This window comes from Zingiber officinale, chromosome 4B, assembly GCF_018446385.1.
Source record: "Zingiber officinale cultivar Zhangliang chromosome 4B, Zo_v1.1, whole genome shotgun sequence".
NCBI lineage: Eukaryota > Viridiplantae > Streptophyta > Magnoliopsida > Zingiberales > Zingiberaceae > Zingiber > Zingiber officinale.
The window spans coordinates 78,357,282-78,372,973 of NC_055993.1; the positions used below are offsets into that span (position 1 = coordinate 78,357,282).

Genomic DNA, 15,692 nt, shown 5'->3' on the forward strand with positions numbered 1-15,692 from the left:
TTTGGTTTAAAAATTTAATTTAATGGGTCTATTCAATTTAACCAAATAAAAAATTTAAAAGCTAATCCAAACCAAATTAACAGAATTAATCAATACGGATATTAATTTTATTATTTTTATTTAAAAATATAAATTAATTAAATAAAATCTAAATTAAATTTTAAAATTTTAATTAATTTGATCGAAAATTAAATTAACTAATATTTAATCGTTTAAATTTATTTGATTTTTATAGAAAATTTGGACTATTTAAGTAATTAATTAAAAAAATTTCAATTGATTAGATTTTTAATTTAATTTTAATCAGATTCTCAGCCCAGGACTTTTTTTTAGGCGGATGGACATTTAATAAGAATAAATCTCACTAGAATCAACTCCGTCAATTAAACAACGTGATAAGGAGGAGGGTGGAGATGGAACTGGGTACGGTGTTTGCCTGTCTGCTTGCATTATAAACCAGCAGCTCTCTCCTGGATCGAAGTGTGCACTTCCCCGCAGATCGGTCACCATCTTGTCTCTCCGTCAAACACGAATTGCATGATAAAGGATAAAAAAGCTTCGGCTTTCGCTTTGACCATTCTCTTCTTTCCATGCCCTTTATGCACACCCACCATACAAATTGAACTTTCTATTTATTTATTTGTTTTTTTTTTTGTTGTTGCAATTTTTTCTGTTTTTCCAGACCTCCTCTCCCTTTCCCATCCCCCACTTCGCCCTCTCTCTCTCTGTTTCATGGTGTGATGTGGACTGCAGTGTGAGAGCTGGAACCCTTGCTCGGTGCCTGTCTAGCGATCTCAAGGTCTGAACTTGTCGCAAGGTGAGGTTTTGCTCGCGCTTTGCTCCCATTCTTTGTCTTGTTTCTTGGGTTTCATCTTAGTTCTCCTAATGTCTGGTCTGGGAGGGCTGGATCTGCGTTCCTTGTGCTTCGGTGTTCACGATCCGGGCGTGCCGCATTCTTTTCCGGCGTGATTTGTGTTATTTTGGGGCTTGCGAATCGTCTGCCGTCGAAAGATAGTATTTTTATGTATTTTGGGCGGATTTTTCAGTGCTCTTTGTCTTTTTCCCCCATATCTTTAGTTTCTCTTCGATTGATGATATTTTTGGGGTTCCTTTAAAGAGAAAAGACACATTTTTGCTCAACGATCTGACGCCCCAGACCAGGTTGTATCTATCCTTTGCGTGGTAAAAGTTCCTTGATCTGCCGATCCTACGGAGGGACATTGTTTCTTAATACGTCTCGTACTACTTTCAGAATAATGTTACGATTTATAAGATCTTTATATAATTTTTGTTTCATGCTGATGCGTTGTTTGAGTAAAATCTTTACATATTCGAGATGTATGAGATCCAAAGCAGTTTTAGTCCATTCCATCGGAATCACTGAATGCTTGCAAAATCTGCTTGTAAATTTTTGTTCAGGGAGTCTGGCTACATGGATTGGAACTCTATAAAAAGCTGTATCTGTATTAATGTTCTATTTTGATTCTTGGTACTTCCTATAAAGGACGCATTTGGTTCATGTTGCTGCTATACTCTTAAATGCACTATTCTCAACATTCAAGCCAACTTTCAAACATTCTTATTTTTGGTTGTGTGTAGTTTCCATTTTGAACACAAACTATCTCACAGAAAGCATGCCTTTTCAGTCTTGCTTGCTTTTCATTTTGTTCCAGTACATTCATCTCGAACAGACTGATGGACTATTTCATAGTCCACCAGGGCTGCAAATTTTCGATTCAGTAGTAGGCAAGTCGTAGTGTTTCTTGGCTGTTTGCTTATGCATCCTTGTTGTTCAACTACAGATCCCAAATTGAGCAGATCTACTCATGATGGAGGAGGCATTTTATGCTCATTACTGAAGAATAAGCTCTTTATTGTCACATTGCCTAGTTAGATAATAAGTATCACACAGATATTGATGGCTTCAAAGACTATATCACAGGCCAACGCCAAGTCCCAAACTGAAGTTCCTGGGAGTACCAAAGTAGAGCCAAATTCTTCTAAATCTTCCCAGATTCTGAAGCCAAGCAAATTGGATTGCAGTACTGTCAAAAAAGTGGTAGAGATAAATCAGAATGTGTCAAAATTTGCTGTCAATGGCCTAAAGAAAGATAATAAATCAGATCACCATCAGAAGGAATCTTTTGACAATTCAACAGATAAAGTTCCTACAGAGGTAACCATACCCTCAGAAACTTCTGTTAAGATCCCTTCAGAGAGTCAGAAGCAGTCATCAGAGCAAGTAGATTCTGCGGAAAATAGAGCCACTGCTGGGAATGGTAATGGAGATCAAGCAAAGAAATCCGAACAGAATGGGAATGAAAGTTTTGTATCTACTAAATTTAGTGATGAAACCAGCAGTGCCACAGCTGATTTTGTTGAGAGTGGAAAGAGTAGCATGTGCAGACCTAGTACAAACAGTGACGTGAGTGATGAAAGCTCCTGCAGCAGTTTGGGTAGCAGCATAACTAAACCTCATAAATCAAATGATTCAAGAGCTGAAGCCATTCGAAAGATTCGCACAAAAGATGGGGTTTTAGGCTTGAGCCATTTTAGGCTGTTGAAGAAGTTAGGTTGTGGTGATATAGGTAGTGTGTATCTATCAGAATTAAGTGGGACAAAAAGCTACTTTGCAATGAAGGTTATGGATAAGGGCTTGCTGGCTAGTCGGAAAAAGCTTCTTAGAGCTCAGACAGAGAGGGAGATATTACAGTGTCTGGACCATCCATTTCTTCCAACACTTTATACCCACTTTGAAACAGATAAATTCTCATGTTTGGTAATGGAATTCTGCCCTGGAGGAGATTTGCACACCCTTCGTCAAAGGCAACCTGGGAAGCATTTCTCCGAACAAGCTGTGAAGTATAATTCTGCACTTCAGTCTTTCTTAGACTTACTGTTTGAGGAGCACATGCTAGATGCTTTCTTATCGTTGCAACTTCTATTATTCAGATATAGTTTGTTCAGCCTAAACACATCAATTACATTGTTTGTAAATGCTTACTAACATGTCATGCTACAAGCATGTTCAAATGCTCTCTGCTTTCCTTTACGTTTTCATGTTGATTCATCTATTCATTGTTTTTACTTGGTTTTATGGAGGAAATGACCAGTTCTTGTTTCAAAGTATCCAAATGCCCACAATCCAGTATACCAATTTTCTAATTAGCATAATTCTGTACAAACACTTATTTCCTTGTTTCTCTTCTCATCTGAAACTCTAGGATTTTTCATGGCAATCTAGTAGTTGTTGACCAACGATGCATGTAGTTCTACCCTGTGAATTCTTTACTCGTTATTTTGGTGACTGTTCTAACATGTGCTTGCATATTACTTGTTCTGAATCCGGTGAGCTTATTAGTCAACTAAGAAGTTCCTACTTCTGGTTATCCTCATTGCTTGAGATAGTTATGGACAATTATTCCTACTTCTCTTCTAAAAAAGTTAAATTTGATTGACCTCTGTTTGTATTTATGCTGAACCATTGCTAGGACTTTGCACTTTTGATCCCATGCATCCTGGTGATCCCCCATTCACTGATCACAATTAAATTCTTAAATGTAGGTTTTATGTTGCTGAGATCCTTCTGGCATTGGAATACCTGCACATGCTTGGAATTATATATCGCGACCTCAAGCCAGAAAATGTCCTTGTTCGCGAGGATGGCCACATTATGCTTTCTGACTTTGACCTCTCTCTCCGTTGTGCAGTAAACCCAACACTGATCAAGTCCTCCAACCCAGATCCTGAATCAGCTAGAAGGAACAACACGGCTTACTGTATCCAGCCTGCTTGTATCGAACCATCCTGTATTCAGCCCTCTTGTGTGGCACCTACAACTTGCTTTGGCCCACGGTTTTTCTCTAAATCCAAATCCAAAGAGAGGAAAGCAAAATCAGAGATAGGGAACCAGGTGAACCCGTTGCCCGAGCTCATAGCAGAGCCTACGGATGCCCGTTCCATGTCTTTTGTAGGTACCCATGAGTACTTGGCACCAGAGATCATAAAGGGTGAGGGCCATGGGAGTGCGGTTGATTGGTGGACGTTTGGCATCTTCATGTATGAACTATTGTTTGGGAAAACACCATTCAAGGGATCTGGTAACCGAGCAACATTGTTCAATGTTGTTGGGCAACCGCTGCGCTTCCCAGAGTCACCAACAGTCAGCTTCGCCGCTAGAGATTTGATAAGGGGTCTTCTTGTGAAGGAACCTCAACACCGACTTGGATACAAACGCGGGGCTTCAGAGATAAAGCTACACCCCTTCTTCGAGGGAGTCAACTGGGCACTGATACGCTGTGCAAGTCCTCCTGAGATCCCAAAATCCTTCGATACAGAACGACTCACAAAGCCTGCTGTATCAGCCAGAGAAAAAGCCACATCAACTGTGAACCAGAAAGGTTCAGACAACTATCTAGAATTTGATTTCTTTTAGTCATTCTCCTCTCGATCAACCAGTTGAAGTTGTAGAATTTGTGGAGTTGTATGAGGATTGCAGTTTTGTTTCACCCTCTAGAATCTCTGTGAATCTATATCGGTAAATCTCCTGATGGAAATGCAATATCAACTCCAAACATGTATTCCTCAAGGATTACCACAGCATCCCTTGTTTGGCAATGTACTATCAACTCCAAATATGTGTTCCTCAAGGATTATCCAATATGTTATCTTTGTTCTTCATCAATGTTAGATCTTGTTCTTGTTTAACTTATCTACTGCAATTCTTTAGGGAACTCACGAGGTTGACTACACATTGTAGCCATCTAATTGGATTATCTATAGAAATTTAGTCAGATTCATGGGCAACTTTACTGATAATATTCAGATAAGATTGAATATTATAATTGCTCATGAAATATCTTTCTTTTAGAATATGATTTGGCATTATTTTTGTCAAAAAATTGTATGTAAATGCTAAGAAATGGGTCCCTTCGCTAAAAGTTAATCCGTTTGCATTTGCTTGTCTCGTAGCGGGCTATTGTTGTGATGAACTTTATATTTGTAAGATATGTTGCGTGGTTTTTTTTTTCTTTTTCGTAATTTAAGTATCCAACTATTTAAATCGATTAATTCTAGGAGTAACTGATAGAAAAATAGGGCGAGTAATCTCAACACAAAATATATATATTTTATTCAATTATTAAGAAATTATAAATTGGATTGACAGAATTATGGAAGCGTACCAGAATTCATAGTATGCAGTCAATTTTGGGCAAGGTATTTGCAAATTTTCCAGAGAGTTTTGTCGATGAGGAAACAAAACAAAAGTCTCTTCTGCAAACTGGGACCATAACCCTTATTTATAGAAACATAAGTTTGTTTATTTCTAATTTGACCCCTCAACAAATTAAAAATTGCACATGGTATCCACATTAATTTATTCATAACAATTAAACTCTTAAATCATATTCCTTAATCATAAATTTGATCACATTAAATTATGACTTCTTTAATTGATGACATTAGACATTTATAATTACAATTATGCCCCCAAAGTTCTAATAATCTCCCACTGAGTCATATGTGTAAACTTATAAATGTTAACCTTAATAAGCTCATAACTTTTGTCATCATAGCCGTAGGGTTCCCTTAACAATCTTGTCCATTAATTATATAGATATAGGATCAATGTAGTCTTCGTTGTATCTATCACAACTAAACCATCAATGGTCACGTACATCAATATAATTAAATGACATAAATCAATTATGAATATGGCATGAAAATTACATGCAAGGTGATCTATTCATGTCAATTTTCAACTGGTCCTCCTTATAACCAAAGTAAGATCAAAACTTTAACTTAAATTATACAAAATGTAATGAAGTAAACACTAAACTTTATATCTGATCAGATAATCTCTAAATACATAAGTATCAACAACATAACCAAACATATATAGAAAACATACATAGTGCAAACTCCCACTAGATCTACATTTCACCAAACTGAATAACACTCATATGAGTGGTATGCTCATAGAAGACATTGGGTGGTAAACCCTTTGTAAAGGATCTGCTATCATGAAGTTTGTGCCTATGTGTTTTATCGAAATCTGTCCACTTTTACTCTTTCTTTCACAACAAGGAACTTGATATCGATGTGCTTCGATTTTGTCGAGCTCCTATTGTCGTTAGAATAAAATACAGCTGATCGATTGTCACAAAGTAATTTCAGTGGTCTTTCAACCCTTCCCAAAATACACAGTCCAGTGGCAATTTTTCAGCCATATTCCATGATTAGATGTCTCATAACATGCTATAAACTCTGCTGCCATGGTGGAAGAAGCTGTCAATGCCTGTTTGACACTTCTCCAAGAGATAGCGCCGTCGTCCAATAGAAAAACATAGCCTGAAGTGGATCTCATGCTATCTTAGTATCCCGCAAAATCAGAGTAAGAATATCCCATGATCTCAAGAGTATCTGACCTTTTATATGTGAGCATGTAATCACTAGTTCTCTTTAAATATCTCATTACCCTCTTTGTTGCTTTCCAATGATCCATTCCTGGGTTGCTTAAATATCTGCCCAACACTCCAACAATGTACGCAATATCCGGACGCGTACAAACTTGAACATACATAAGACTTCCTACAGTCGAAGCATAGGGAATCTTTTGCATTTCTTGAGTCTTGAGGCTTCCTTTAGGGCATTGTTTAAGACTAAACTTGTCTCCTTTAGCGACTGGGGTATTACCTGGTTTGCAATCTTGCATGCCGAATCTTTTAAGCACCTTATCGATATAGTTCTTTTGTGATAATCCAAGAATACCTTGAGAACGATCTCGATGTATTTGGATTCCTAATACAAAAGATGCGTAACCAAGATATTTCATTTCAAAATATCTAGATATAAATCTCTTGGTATCATTTAGCATACCTATATCATTTGTGGCAAGCAAAATGTCATCAACATATAGAACCAGGAAGATATGCTTACTCCCACTGAACTTATGATACACACAATCATCTATCACATTCACCACAAAACCAAATGAGATTATTATTTGATGAAATTTGTGGTACTATTGACGAGATGCTTGTTTTAACCCATAGATGGACTTCTTAAGTTTGCAAACCATACTCTTTGGATCTCCTGATACAAAGAATTTGGTTGCACCATATAGATTGTTTCCTCAATGTCTCCATTGAGAAAAGTTGTCTTGACATCCATCTGATGGAGTTCCATATCGAAGTGTGTGACAAGTGCCATGATTGTCCTTAAAGAGTCTTTCATTGAAACTGGAGAAAATGTCTCTTTAAAGTCAATCCCATATTTTTGAGTATAGCCTTTAGCTACAAGACGTATTTTATACCTTTCCACATTACCATTTGAATCTCGTTTGGTTTTAAAAATCTACTTACAACTAATGGGTTTCACACCTTCTGGTAATAGGATAAGTTCTCAAACTTTATTGTCTTGCATTGACTTATACTCCTCATTCATTGCCTCAATCCACTTTTGAGAATTTGAATCTTGCATGACTTGACGAAAGTTGATCGGATCATCCTCCGTCATACCATCATTTTCCTCATGTTCTTGAAGTAGTACTATGTAATCATCCGAAATAGCACTCCTCCTTTCTCTAGTGGACCTTCGTAAAAGCACTTGCTCTACATACACTGGTTCTTGAGATTGTCGAGTTTGTTCTTCTGGGAGTTGATTAACAAATGTCTTGTTGTTCTGGTATTGCATCCTGATCACTAACAGGAAAAAATCCTAATCATTATTAGAAACAATCATAGGAATATAAACCATTTCCTCTTGAAGAGTAGTGGGAATACATTCCTCCTCAAAGACAAGGTTAGTTACTTTATTCTTCCCCCCAAACTTAATATCCTCAAAGAACGTTGCAGTTCCCATCTCAAAGATAATCTTTACTTTGGGATCATAAAACTTATAGCCCCGTGATCACTCAGAATATCCAATAAAGTAGCTACTTATAGTTCTGGAGTCCAGTTTCTTTTCATATGGCCTATATGGTCTAGCCTCAGTTGGACATCCCCAAATATGAAAATATTTGAGACTTGACTTTCGGCTTGTCCAAAGCTCAAAAGGTGTTTTAATTGCCGCTTTAGTGGGTACTCGATTTAGAATGTAAGTTGTTGTCTTTAATACTTCTCCTCAGAGTGACATTGGTAAGGTTGAATGACTAATCATACTCTTTACCATATCCTTAAGAGTTCGATTATGTTGTTCAGCTACACCATTCATGCTTGGTGAGCCTGGCATGGTGTACTATGGAACAATTCCACACTCCTCTAGGTATTGAGCAAAAGATCCTGGACGCTGTTCACCTGAACCATCATATCTACCGTAGTATTCACCACCACGATCAGATCTAACTTTCTTAATTCTTTTGTCAAGTTGGTTCTCAACTTCAATCTTAAATGATTTGAAAATGTCCAATGTTTGAACCTTCTCATAAATAAGAATCAAAGGACAATGAAAAACAACATCCTTCCCGTTCTTTCAACTCTAATTAAAAGCAACAATAATAGTAAATTAAATTAACAACTAAAAAGACGAGGTACAAGATTTACTTGGTTACAATCTAGGTGGTTATTAATCCAAGGACAATGAAAAAGCTCTAAAAGATCTCCTTCGGTGAAGGCGGAGAAACCTCTTACACTCGTTAATTGCTCAGACATTTGTTAGGAAATGAATACTTGAGTTGATGTTTATTTTCTAGGTCCAGGGGTCTTTTTATAGCCCTTGAAAAATCTTATCCGGTGCTGGAAGGCGCCTCCAACAGACTGGAAAGTACCTCTAGCGAGGTGCCAAAGGATAAAGCTTTATTCTTTGGCAACGACAATATTTGCCTAGTCGAAGGCGCCTTCAAGTGGTTGAAGGCGCTTTCCATGATGGGTTGAAGGCGCTTTCAACCCTGTTGAAGGCGCCTTCCCACTGAAAGGCGTGAAGGCACCTTTAACTCCTTTGAGGGCGTCTCCAGCAGCTCCGTAGCTCCCTTTTGGTTCTCTTGTTGCTCCGATTGCTTAGGTGATTTCGGCCAACCAAAATAAGGCTTACCCGAACCTATTTTTCGGCCTTCTCCTCACAGAATTCCTCCCCGGTTTCTTCTCTCGGGTCGCAGCGCGTGTCCTTCTCGTCCTTCAGTGTACTCTTCCGCAGCACCTCGTTCCTCGGATGCACCGAGCCCGTCAACTCTCTTCCCGTGCCATCTTTCTCGTTAGCTGTGTCTTCCGCTCGACTTACTGTGATCCTAAGCTTCTGTACACTTAAATACAGAGATTAAATACTAACAGGACCTAACCTTATTTGGTTCATCACATCAAAACTATCATGGGATTCCAACATTGACTACTATACCTTTTGACTTTTGACTGTCACACCTCTTGATTTTTGACTTTCTGACCTTATCGAGCTTCTCCTTTACACACCGTATCAATTTGATTGATGAGATATTTGATTATAGAATTTGAAATAATTGAGAGTGAGATATTTAATATGTGGGATTTATAAATATTTAGTTAGGAGAATATTTAATTATAGAATTTAGAATATTTAAAGAGTAAGATATTTAATTGATGATATATATAGGGATGAAAATATTTAATGTAATTATGGATGCTCTTAGTCTAAATATTCAGTGGCATAGAGGTATAAAAAAAAATACACAAAAACGTGGAGAACAATCCACGTGTAGATCAATCCATTGGTTGTTACTTGTCAGGCTCAATTATTCTATAAATTTATTTAATTAATATATTTATTTATTTACATTTTTTAAGCTCATATAAGCCATGTAATTACGTGGAGAGCACCCACAACTACGTGCAAAAAATACACAAAAATATAATTAATCAATCTGTGCACGCCTCTGTCATCATCATACACTCCATAATTTATATTTTAATGAAAACAAAATAAAAAAGGTAAATAAAACCAGATTAACCAAATGAAAGAAAGAGAGAAAAAAAACATAGTTAATCACCTTGTTTTCAGATGCCCAGACGATCCAAACTGCAACATGCTAAATTTAGAAGGTCTAAAGCGATTGCATACAGCGGGGAGAATTTTCTTAGAATTAATTAGTTTTAGGGAAAGAAATTCTCTTTGCATTGCGTCTATGTGGTGTGGATCTGTTCTTCGAATCCAAGCAATTCCATTAATTTCGAGCTGCCTGATTTTTGCATTTGTGTTGCATGCGTGTTTGATCTCGAGCTGTTCTTTCGATCTGAGCGATTCCGTTTTTAACTGTTTTCGTTAATTGTGATTTTAGAGGTTACTGTTCATGGTTTTCACATTTCGATCATGCAAGGTGGTGGTCATGGTCGCCATGGCCATGGTCGTCGCGGTCGTGGCAACCGCGCCTGCTTTTTAGATGAGCCAGCGCCTTCTTCACGTTGCTTTCCCTTCTCATGCGCCATCGCTGGCACCCGCCTCCGCCGAGGTGACCCCTCCCCGGAAGCAATGGACGCCGGCGACGAGTCGCCCAGGGCGTCCGGCTGCGGCCTGTTCCGCCGGCGGAGGGCGAGGTCGACCAGTTCGATCCCGTCCTTGGAATCCCCTGGCGCGGCCGCAGAGAGGATGGCGCCGGACGCCGGAATGCCGCGGAGGGGAAAGGGCTCCGACGACGCGACTTCTATAGTCCCCGTCCCGGTCCCCTTGCCCGTAGTGAAGGCCCGGGCGGGTCCGGCGGCGGTCCAGATGCCCCGGCGGACTCCGGAGGCCGTGAGGGCGCTCCCGGCGCCGACGACAGCAGCGGCGGTGGGCAAGGGAATCGTGGCGGAGCTCGACGGGATGCTGTACGACCGGCAGCGCGTCGCAGCCAACGGAGGCGGCAACCTCCTACGTGCATCGTCGGGGAACGTGATGTTGTACGGCAACCTGGGGAACCTCCGAGGAAATCCAAAGAATCCTCCCAGCCAGAACTTGCTCGATTACCTTCCCAAGACGGCCAAGGAAGCGAAGGCCGACGCGATCACGAGTCCCACGCCGGCGCAGGAGCAGGAGCTCTGCCGCGCTTTGTCGACGAGGCGCGACCCGGAGGAGCTGAAGGAGATGGGGAACGAGGAGTACAAGAAGGGAAGGTTCGCGGAGGCCCTGGCGATGTACGACCGCGCCATCGTCATGGATCCCGGCAAGGCCTCCTACTACGCCAACAAGGCCGCCGCGCTCACCGGACTGGGCCGCCTCTTCGACGCCGTCGCTCAATGCAAAGAGGCCATCAGAATCGATCCCGCTTACCATCGCGCGCACCATCGTCTCGCTTCTCTCTATCTCAGGTAATCCATGCATGGAAAACAGAGCACTCCGATCAAAACTCTCATAACATCCACATTGCATCTCATCGATCATTAGATTGGGAGAAGCCGGCAAAGCAGTTCATCATTTCAAGCAATCAAGAAACGAAGCCAGTCCCTGGGACAAGTCAAGGGCACAGGCCCTGCAATCCCATGTTTCCCAATCCAATGAAGCACGCAGGATAAAGGACTACCTTACCCTGTTGAAGGGATCAGAATCTGCTGCTTCCTCCGGCGCTGATTCTTCCCCCCAGGTTTCATTTCTTCTCCTAATGCTGCTATGTTTGCATTACATGATCATCGTTTTGTTCCATCAATTTCACAAAGGTCTTCGCACTGCGAGCTGAGGCACTCCTGAAGTTGCAGCGACACGACGAGGCGGATTCGATCATGAGTAGCGCGCCTAGATTCGGCATCGATGAATCTACCAAGTTCTTCGGCGCAACTGCAAATTCATACTTCCTCATGATTCGAGCACAGGTCGACATGGCTGCGGGAAGGTTAGTTAACAACATAAACCGATTTCTTGCTGTTCTTGTTGTTTTTCCATTAGCTCGTGTCGGGTTGAATTCAGGTTTGAAGAGGCAGTGGCGGCGGCCCAGAAGGCGGCTCAACTCGACCCAGGCAACCGAGAGACGGCCACGGTAGCCCGACGAGCCAGGGCCGTAGCCTCAGCAAGAGCCAGGGGCAACGATCTCTTCAGGGCGTCCAAGTTCGCAGAGGCATGCGTGGCCTACGGAGAGGGCTTGAATCATGATTCTCAGAATGCCGCTCTTCTCTTCAACCGAGCTGCCTGCCGTTCCAAGCTTGGGCACTACGAGAAAGCGGTTGAGGACTGCAACGCTGCCCTCGCCGTCCGACCTTCCTACGGCAAGGCCAGACGACGGCGAGCTGACTGCAATGCCCAGGTCGATCGTCACTAGTCTATTCTTGCAGTCGATTCTGTTTTCCATGGCTAACTTCGTACTGAATTTAACAGTTGGAAAGATGGGAGGCGTCGGTGAAGGATTACGAACTGTTGGTCCAGGAAAACCTAGAAGACGATCAGTTGGCTAAAGCTCTCTCTGAGGCTCAAGCCATGCTCAAGAAGAAACAAGATGAACTCTGAATTAATCGCAGTTCTGAGTCCACTTGTAGTATTTTTTTTTTCTTTTTCTTTTCAATCTCATTGAAATTACAGATGATACTCAAAATTATTCAATAAAAGTGAAACCCCAACGATCTGTGTGCCTTATCACGAGCATTTCTTCCTATTACAAAGTTCAGTCCCGGACAGTTTAACCCTGATGGCATCTAGCTCAGGATCCTCTGGTTCCTGATTACCAAGAAATGAAGCCCTAATCTTCTGTAGATTGATATCAGAGGGCTCGTCCGCCATGGCCGACAGCATATCTTGCATAGCAACGCGCCAAGCAGGTTGCGCTTTAATCAAAAATTCATACACGTCGAGGACGGGAATGGCGACGCTGCCCAGATCAGGCTCGTCTTGTCCGCTTCGTCCATGGTAATCGGATCCTCCAATTTTCACAAGCTCGTATCTATCAGCCAAATCACTAAACCCTGTCGAGGAAACGAACATTGAGTAGCTGCAAATGCAAATGCTGAAAAAGAAGGATGATGAATCTACGAATGCATACCAGACAACTTCCCATCGCTCCTGTAAACCTCAATCGCATGAAGTCCTGAGTCTTTCAAGCTCCTGATGACACCGACAGGATTCTTCAATGCCCACGGATGAGCCAGAGCAGCGACTCCCCCAGTATGGCAAATTAATCGAACGACATCTTCGGCAAAAGGTTCAGTGCCCCTGATCGAACAAGAATCCACAAATCATTAATTGTGTGAGAACAATAAATGCAGTTCGCAGAGAATAGCATAATTACTTGGCATAAGCAGGACCACCATCATGCAAATATCTGCTAAAAGCTTGCTTCAGATTCTGAACATAACCAGATTCAACCATGGCACAAGCCACATGAACTCTTCCGGGCGCCACACCATTGCCGGCGATCTTCGCGACGACATCCAACTTAAGAGGCAAATTGAGTTTACTCAGTTTGAACACCATTTCTTCTGCCCGAAGATATCGACCGTCTCTAATGCTGCTCAGCACTTTCTCTAAAGCTTCGAACCGCGAAGGTCCGCAGCTACCATAGTAAGCAAGTATATGAACAGGTTCCTCAGTTTCAGATTCTTCCCTTCCCATGTTAAACGTTGGAAAATAAGCAAAGTTAATTCCCGGAGTAAAAACTAATTCTTGAGAAAGTCGATTAAAGTGTTACCTAGGAGAATATACTGCACTTATCTCAACTCCAGGAATGATCCTGATGCCGAACTTATTGGCAGCTTCCACAGCCTCTGCTACACCAGCCATGGTGTCATGATCCGTCAAAGCAAGTACATTCACCTGCTCTGGACATGCATGTTGTCAAACATAAAAAACAGAAATGACCATGCAACATGTGAAAGTAGTGAGAACAGCAGCATTCTCACAGATATGAACAACGGAGAAGATAAAGAGAGGAACACTGTTCATGATACGGAGATATGAACTAGTTTAACGTTTCCATTCAGCGTCTCATAATTACCAGTACACAAGTCTGGGTGAATACGATCGACATATGAATATATGATGCATTTCAATGGCTGAGAGACAAACAAGAATCAAAGATTCAAAGGGAAAGAAAGATGGGAGAGAGATTTTAGTGAAAAAGGACACTTCGGATCAGAAGGACACTTCGGATCAGAGGGACAAGTTTTTTGTACGAAAGGTGAAGTAATAAACGTCATGTCAAGATCGAAACTTTCGATCGAGAATCCCATCGGAGCACCGAGGACAGCTAGGACTCACCCCTCTGGCGTGCGCTCTCTCCACAAGCGCCGTCGGCGACAAGAACCCGTCGCTGCAGGTAGAGTGCGAGTGGAACTCGAACACCATTTTCCCAGCGGGTCTGACGGGATCATCGCCGTCCGCATCGTTGAGCGGGGCGTCGGGGAAGGCCCACCGGCGGACGTATAGCGAGGCGAGGATTTCTTCGGGGCTGTTCTTCTTCCGCTGGCCGCGCCCCCTCCGCTTCCTTCTCCTCCGCCGCGGTTTGCTCTCTTCGTCCGCACCGCCGCCGTCCGCGTTCACCGCAGAGGTAAGCACCATCCCGCTGGGGAAGGGAGCGGCTAAGAAAGGCACAATTTTGAGGGTAGCAACCGGCTCACTTCATGGCGTAAATCGTTCCTAAATAAAAGAAGAAAAGAAATAAGAGAGAGATACAGGAGAGAATCACCCTCCCTCCTTCCTGCTCTCGCCTTTGTCGGCTACTGCCTCTGTTGTCTTCAGGCGAGTGACCTTCTCGATTTGGGGTAGGGGCGGTGGGTGGGGGCTGTCTCAGGCACAATTCTGACGGAAGACAGCCCACCGACTTCTCCTCTTCCTTGTTCCCATCCACTGTTCTCGTTCAGTGTTTCCTTGGGAGCAGATGCCTTCCTCATCTCTCTCTTTCTCGCTGTCAAAAAAAGTGAGCAGCGATTACCAGGGGTAAATGGTGGTATTTTTGGCAGACGCAGGCGCTGGTCGGTCGGTGTCTGGGGCTATGACTGCTGTGGTTCAAGGCTCGCTTGCAACCAACATTATTGATCAGAAAGCGTCGTGGTGCCCGAGAGAGATATCGAGCAGGGACAAAGGACCTTGTCTCATGGATCAGTCGTCAAGGTAAGGCTTTTGCGATCCCCGAGAGATAAAATTAGGCTTCATGTCATGGTCCAATCTCCAAGGCGATAGATTGGCACAAGCAGACATCCGAGCTCTGGATGAATCATTAATCTATCGTAAATAGGTTGTAGGCTAAGCAATCGATTCGCTGCGAAAGCGAGAAGTATGATCTTAAGAAAGGTTCCGGCTGATCTGATTATATATGACTCGATCGATATAAAGCTGGGCCGCTTGTTGCCGGTGTAGCATGCAAAGATCAAGCAGCAGCGATAAAAGCAAGAGCGATTCTAGCTATCTAGAGACGTTGGTGCAGCACAATGTCAGCTCTGCAATCTGTCATCAGTATTAGAACATACCCAAACGAAACTTTTCAATGTCTGTTTATTGCTGGGAAGAGAGTGAGAGAGGAGGAAGGGGAGAGAAGATGAAGGAACAAACTTTTATCTGTGTCCTGGTCCCCCATAGATGAGATGGAGAAGAAAGAGAGGAAGAAGGATTATATTGGAGCCAACAATTGGGGAAGATCTCACTTCATCGATTTATTTTTATCATTCAGGTATTCATATCGTTACCCAATTAATCCTGAGGCGGAAGTCGATCTTTCCCTATATAAATCTGAAAGTATTCATGGTAATTCGTCCAACAACCGATCTTCACAGCCAAAAATTCACGGTAAAACTTGCCCTTATCACAGCTAGGTTTCGAACCGGAATACTAATGAA

General features: G+C 42.1%; 3 protein-coding genes across 3 annotated transcripts; 2 read left to right on the forward strand and 1 right to left on the reverse strand.

Annotated features, from left to right (window-relative positions):
- The first annotated feature begins 470 nt into the window (after positions 1-470).
- LOC121975217 (serine/threonine-protein kinase D6PK-like) lies at positions 471-4,707 on the forward strand. The gene is made up of 3 exons (XM_042526724.1): positions 471-817; positions 1,803-2,862; positions 3,565-4,707. The coding sequence occupies exons 2-3, from the start codon at positions 1,919-1,921 to the stop codon at positions 4,433-4,435; spliced, it is 1,815 nt and encodes a 604-aa protein (XP_042382658.1). The 5' UTR covers positions 471-817; positions 1,803-1,918; the 3' UTR covers positions 4,436-4,707.
- Positions 4,708-10,275: 5,568 nt separating this feature from the next.
- Positions 10,276-12,375, forward strand: LOC121978323 (inactive TPR repeat-containing thioredoxin TTL3-like). The gene is made up of 5 exons (XM_042530683.1): positions 10,276-11,249; positions 11,326-11,521; positions 11,595-11,767; positions 11,842-12,175; positions 12,247-12,375. Exons 1-5 carry the CDS (start codon positions 10,276-10,278, stop codon positions 12,373-12,375), a joined length of 1,806 nt encoding a protein of 601 aa, XP_042386617.1.
- On the reverse strand, positions 12,373-14,716 carry LOC121975219 (5'-3' exoribonuclease-like). Its single transcript, XM_042526725.1, has 6 exons — positions 14,533-14,716; positions 14,119-14,438; positions 13,550-13,674; positions 13,151-13,465; positions 12,905-13,074; positions 12,373-12,827 (listed from the first exon to the last, which is right to left on the reverse strand). Exons 2-6 carry the CDS (start codon positions 14,416-14,418, stop codon positions 12,502-12,504), a joined length of 1,236 nt encoding a protein of 411 aa, XP_042382659.1. The 5' UTR covers positions 14,419-14,438; positions 14,533-14,716; the 3' UTR covers positions 12,373-12,501.
- Between the last annotated feature and the right edge of the window lie 976 nt (positions 14,717-15,692).

Bases quoted from the DNA above. Each gene is read 5' to 3' on its own strand.
- LOC121975217 (XM_042526724.1), top strand. From the start codon at position 1,919: ATGGCTTCAAAGACTATATCACAGGCCAACGCCAAGTCCCAAACTGAA. The intron at 2,863-3,564 runs GTATAATTCTGC...TCTTAAATGTAG, and splicing joins TTCTCCGAACAAGCTGTGAA to GTTTTATGTTGCTGAGATCC.
- LOC121978323 (XM_042530683.1), top strand. From the start codon at position 10,276: ATGCAAGGTGGTGGTCATGGTCGCCATGGCCATGGTCGTCGCGGTCGT. The intron at 11,250-11,325 runs GTAATCCATGCA...ATCGATCATTAG, and splicing joins CTCGCTTCTCTCTATCTCAG to ATTGGGAGAAGCCGGCAAAG. The intron at 12,176-12,246 runs GTCGATCGTCAC...TGAATTTAACAG, and splicing joins GAGCTGACTGCAATGCCCAG to TTGGAAAGATGGGAGGCGTC.
- LOC121975219 (XM_042526725.1), bottom strand. From the start codon at position 14,418: ATGGTGCTTACCTCTGCGGTGAACGCGGACGGCGGCGGTGCGGACGAA. The intron at 13,675-14,118 runs GTGAGTCCTAGC...TGTCCAGAGCAG, and splicing joins AGAGAGCGCACGCCAGAGGG to GTGAATGTACTTGCTTTGAC. The intron at 13,075-13,150 runs GTAATTATGCTA...TTGTTCGATCAG, and splicing joins GGTGGTCCTGCTTATGCCAA to GGGCACTGAACCTTTTGCCG.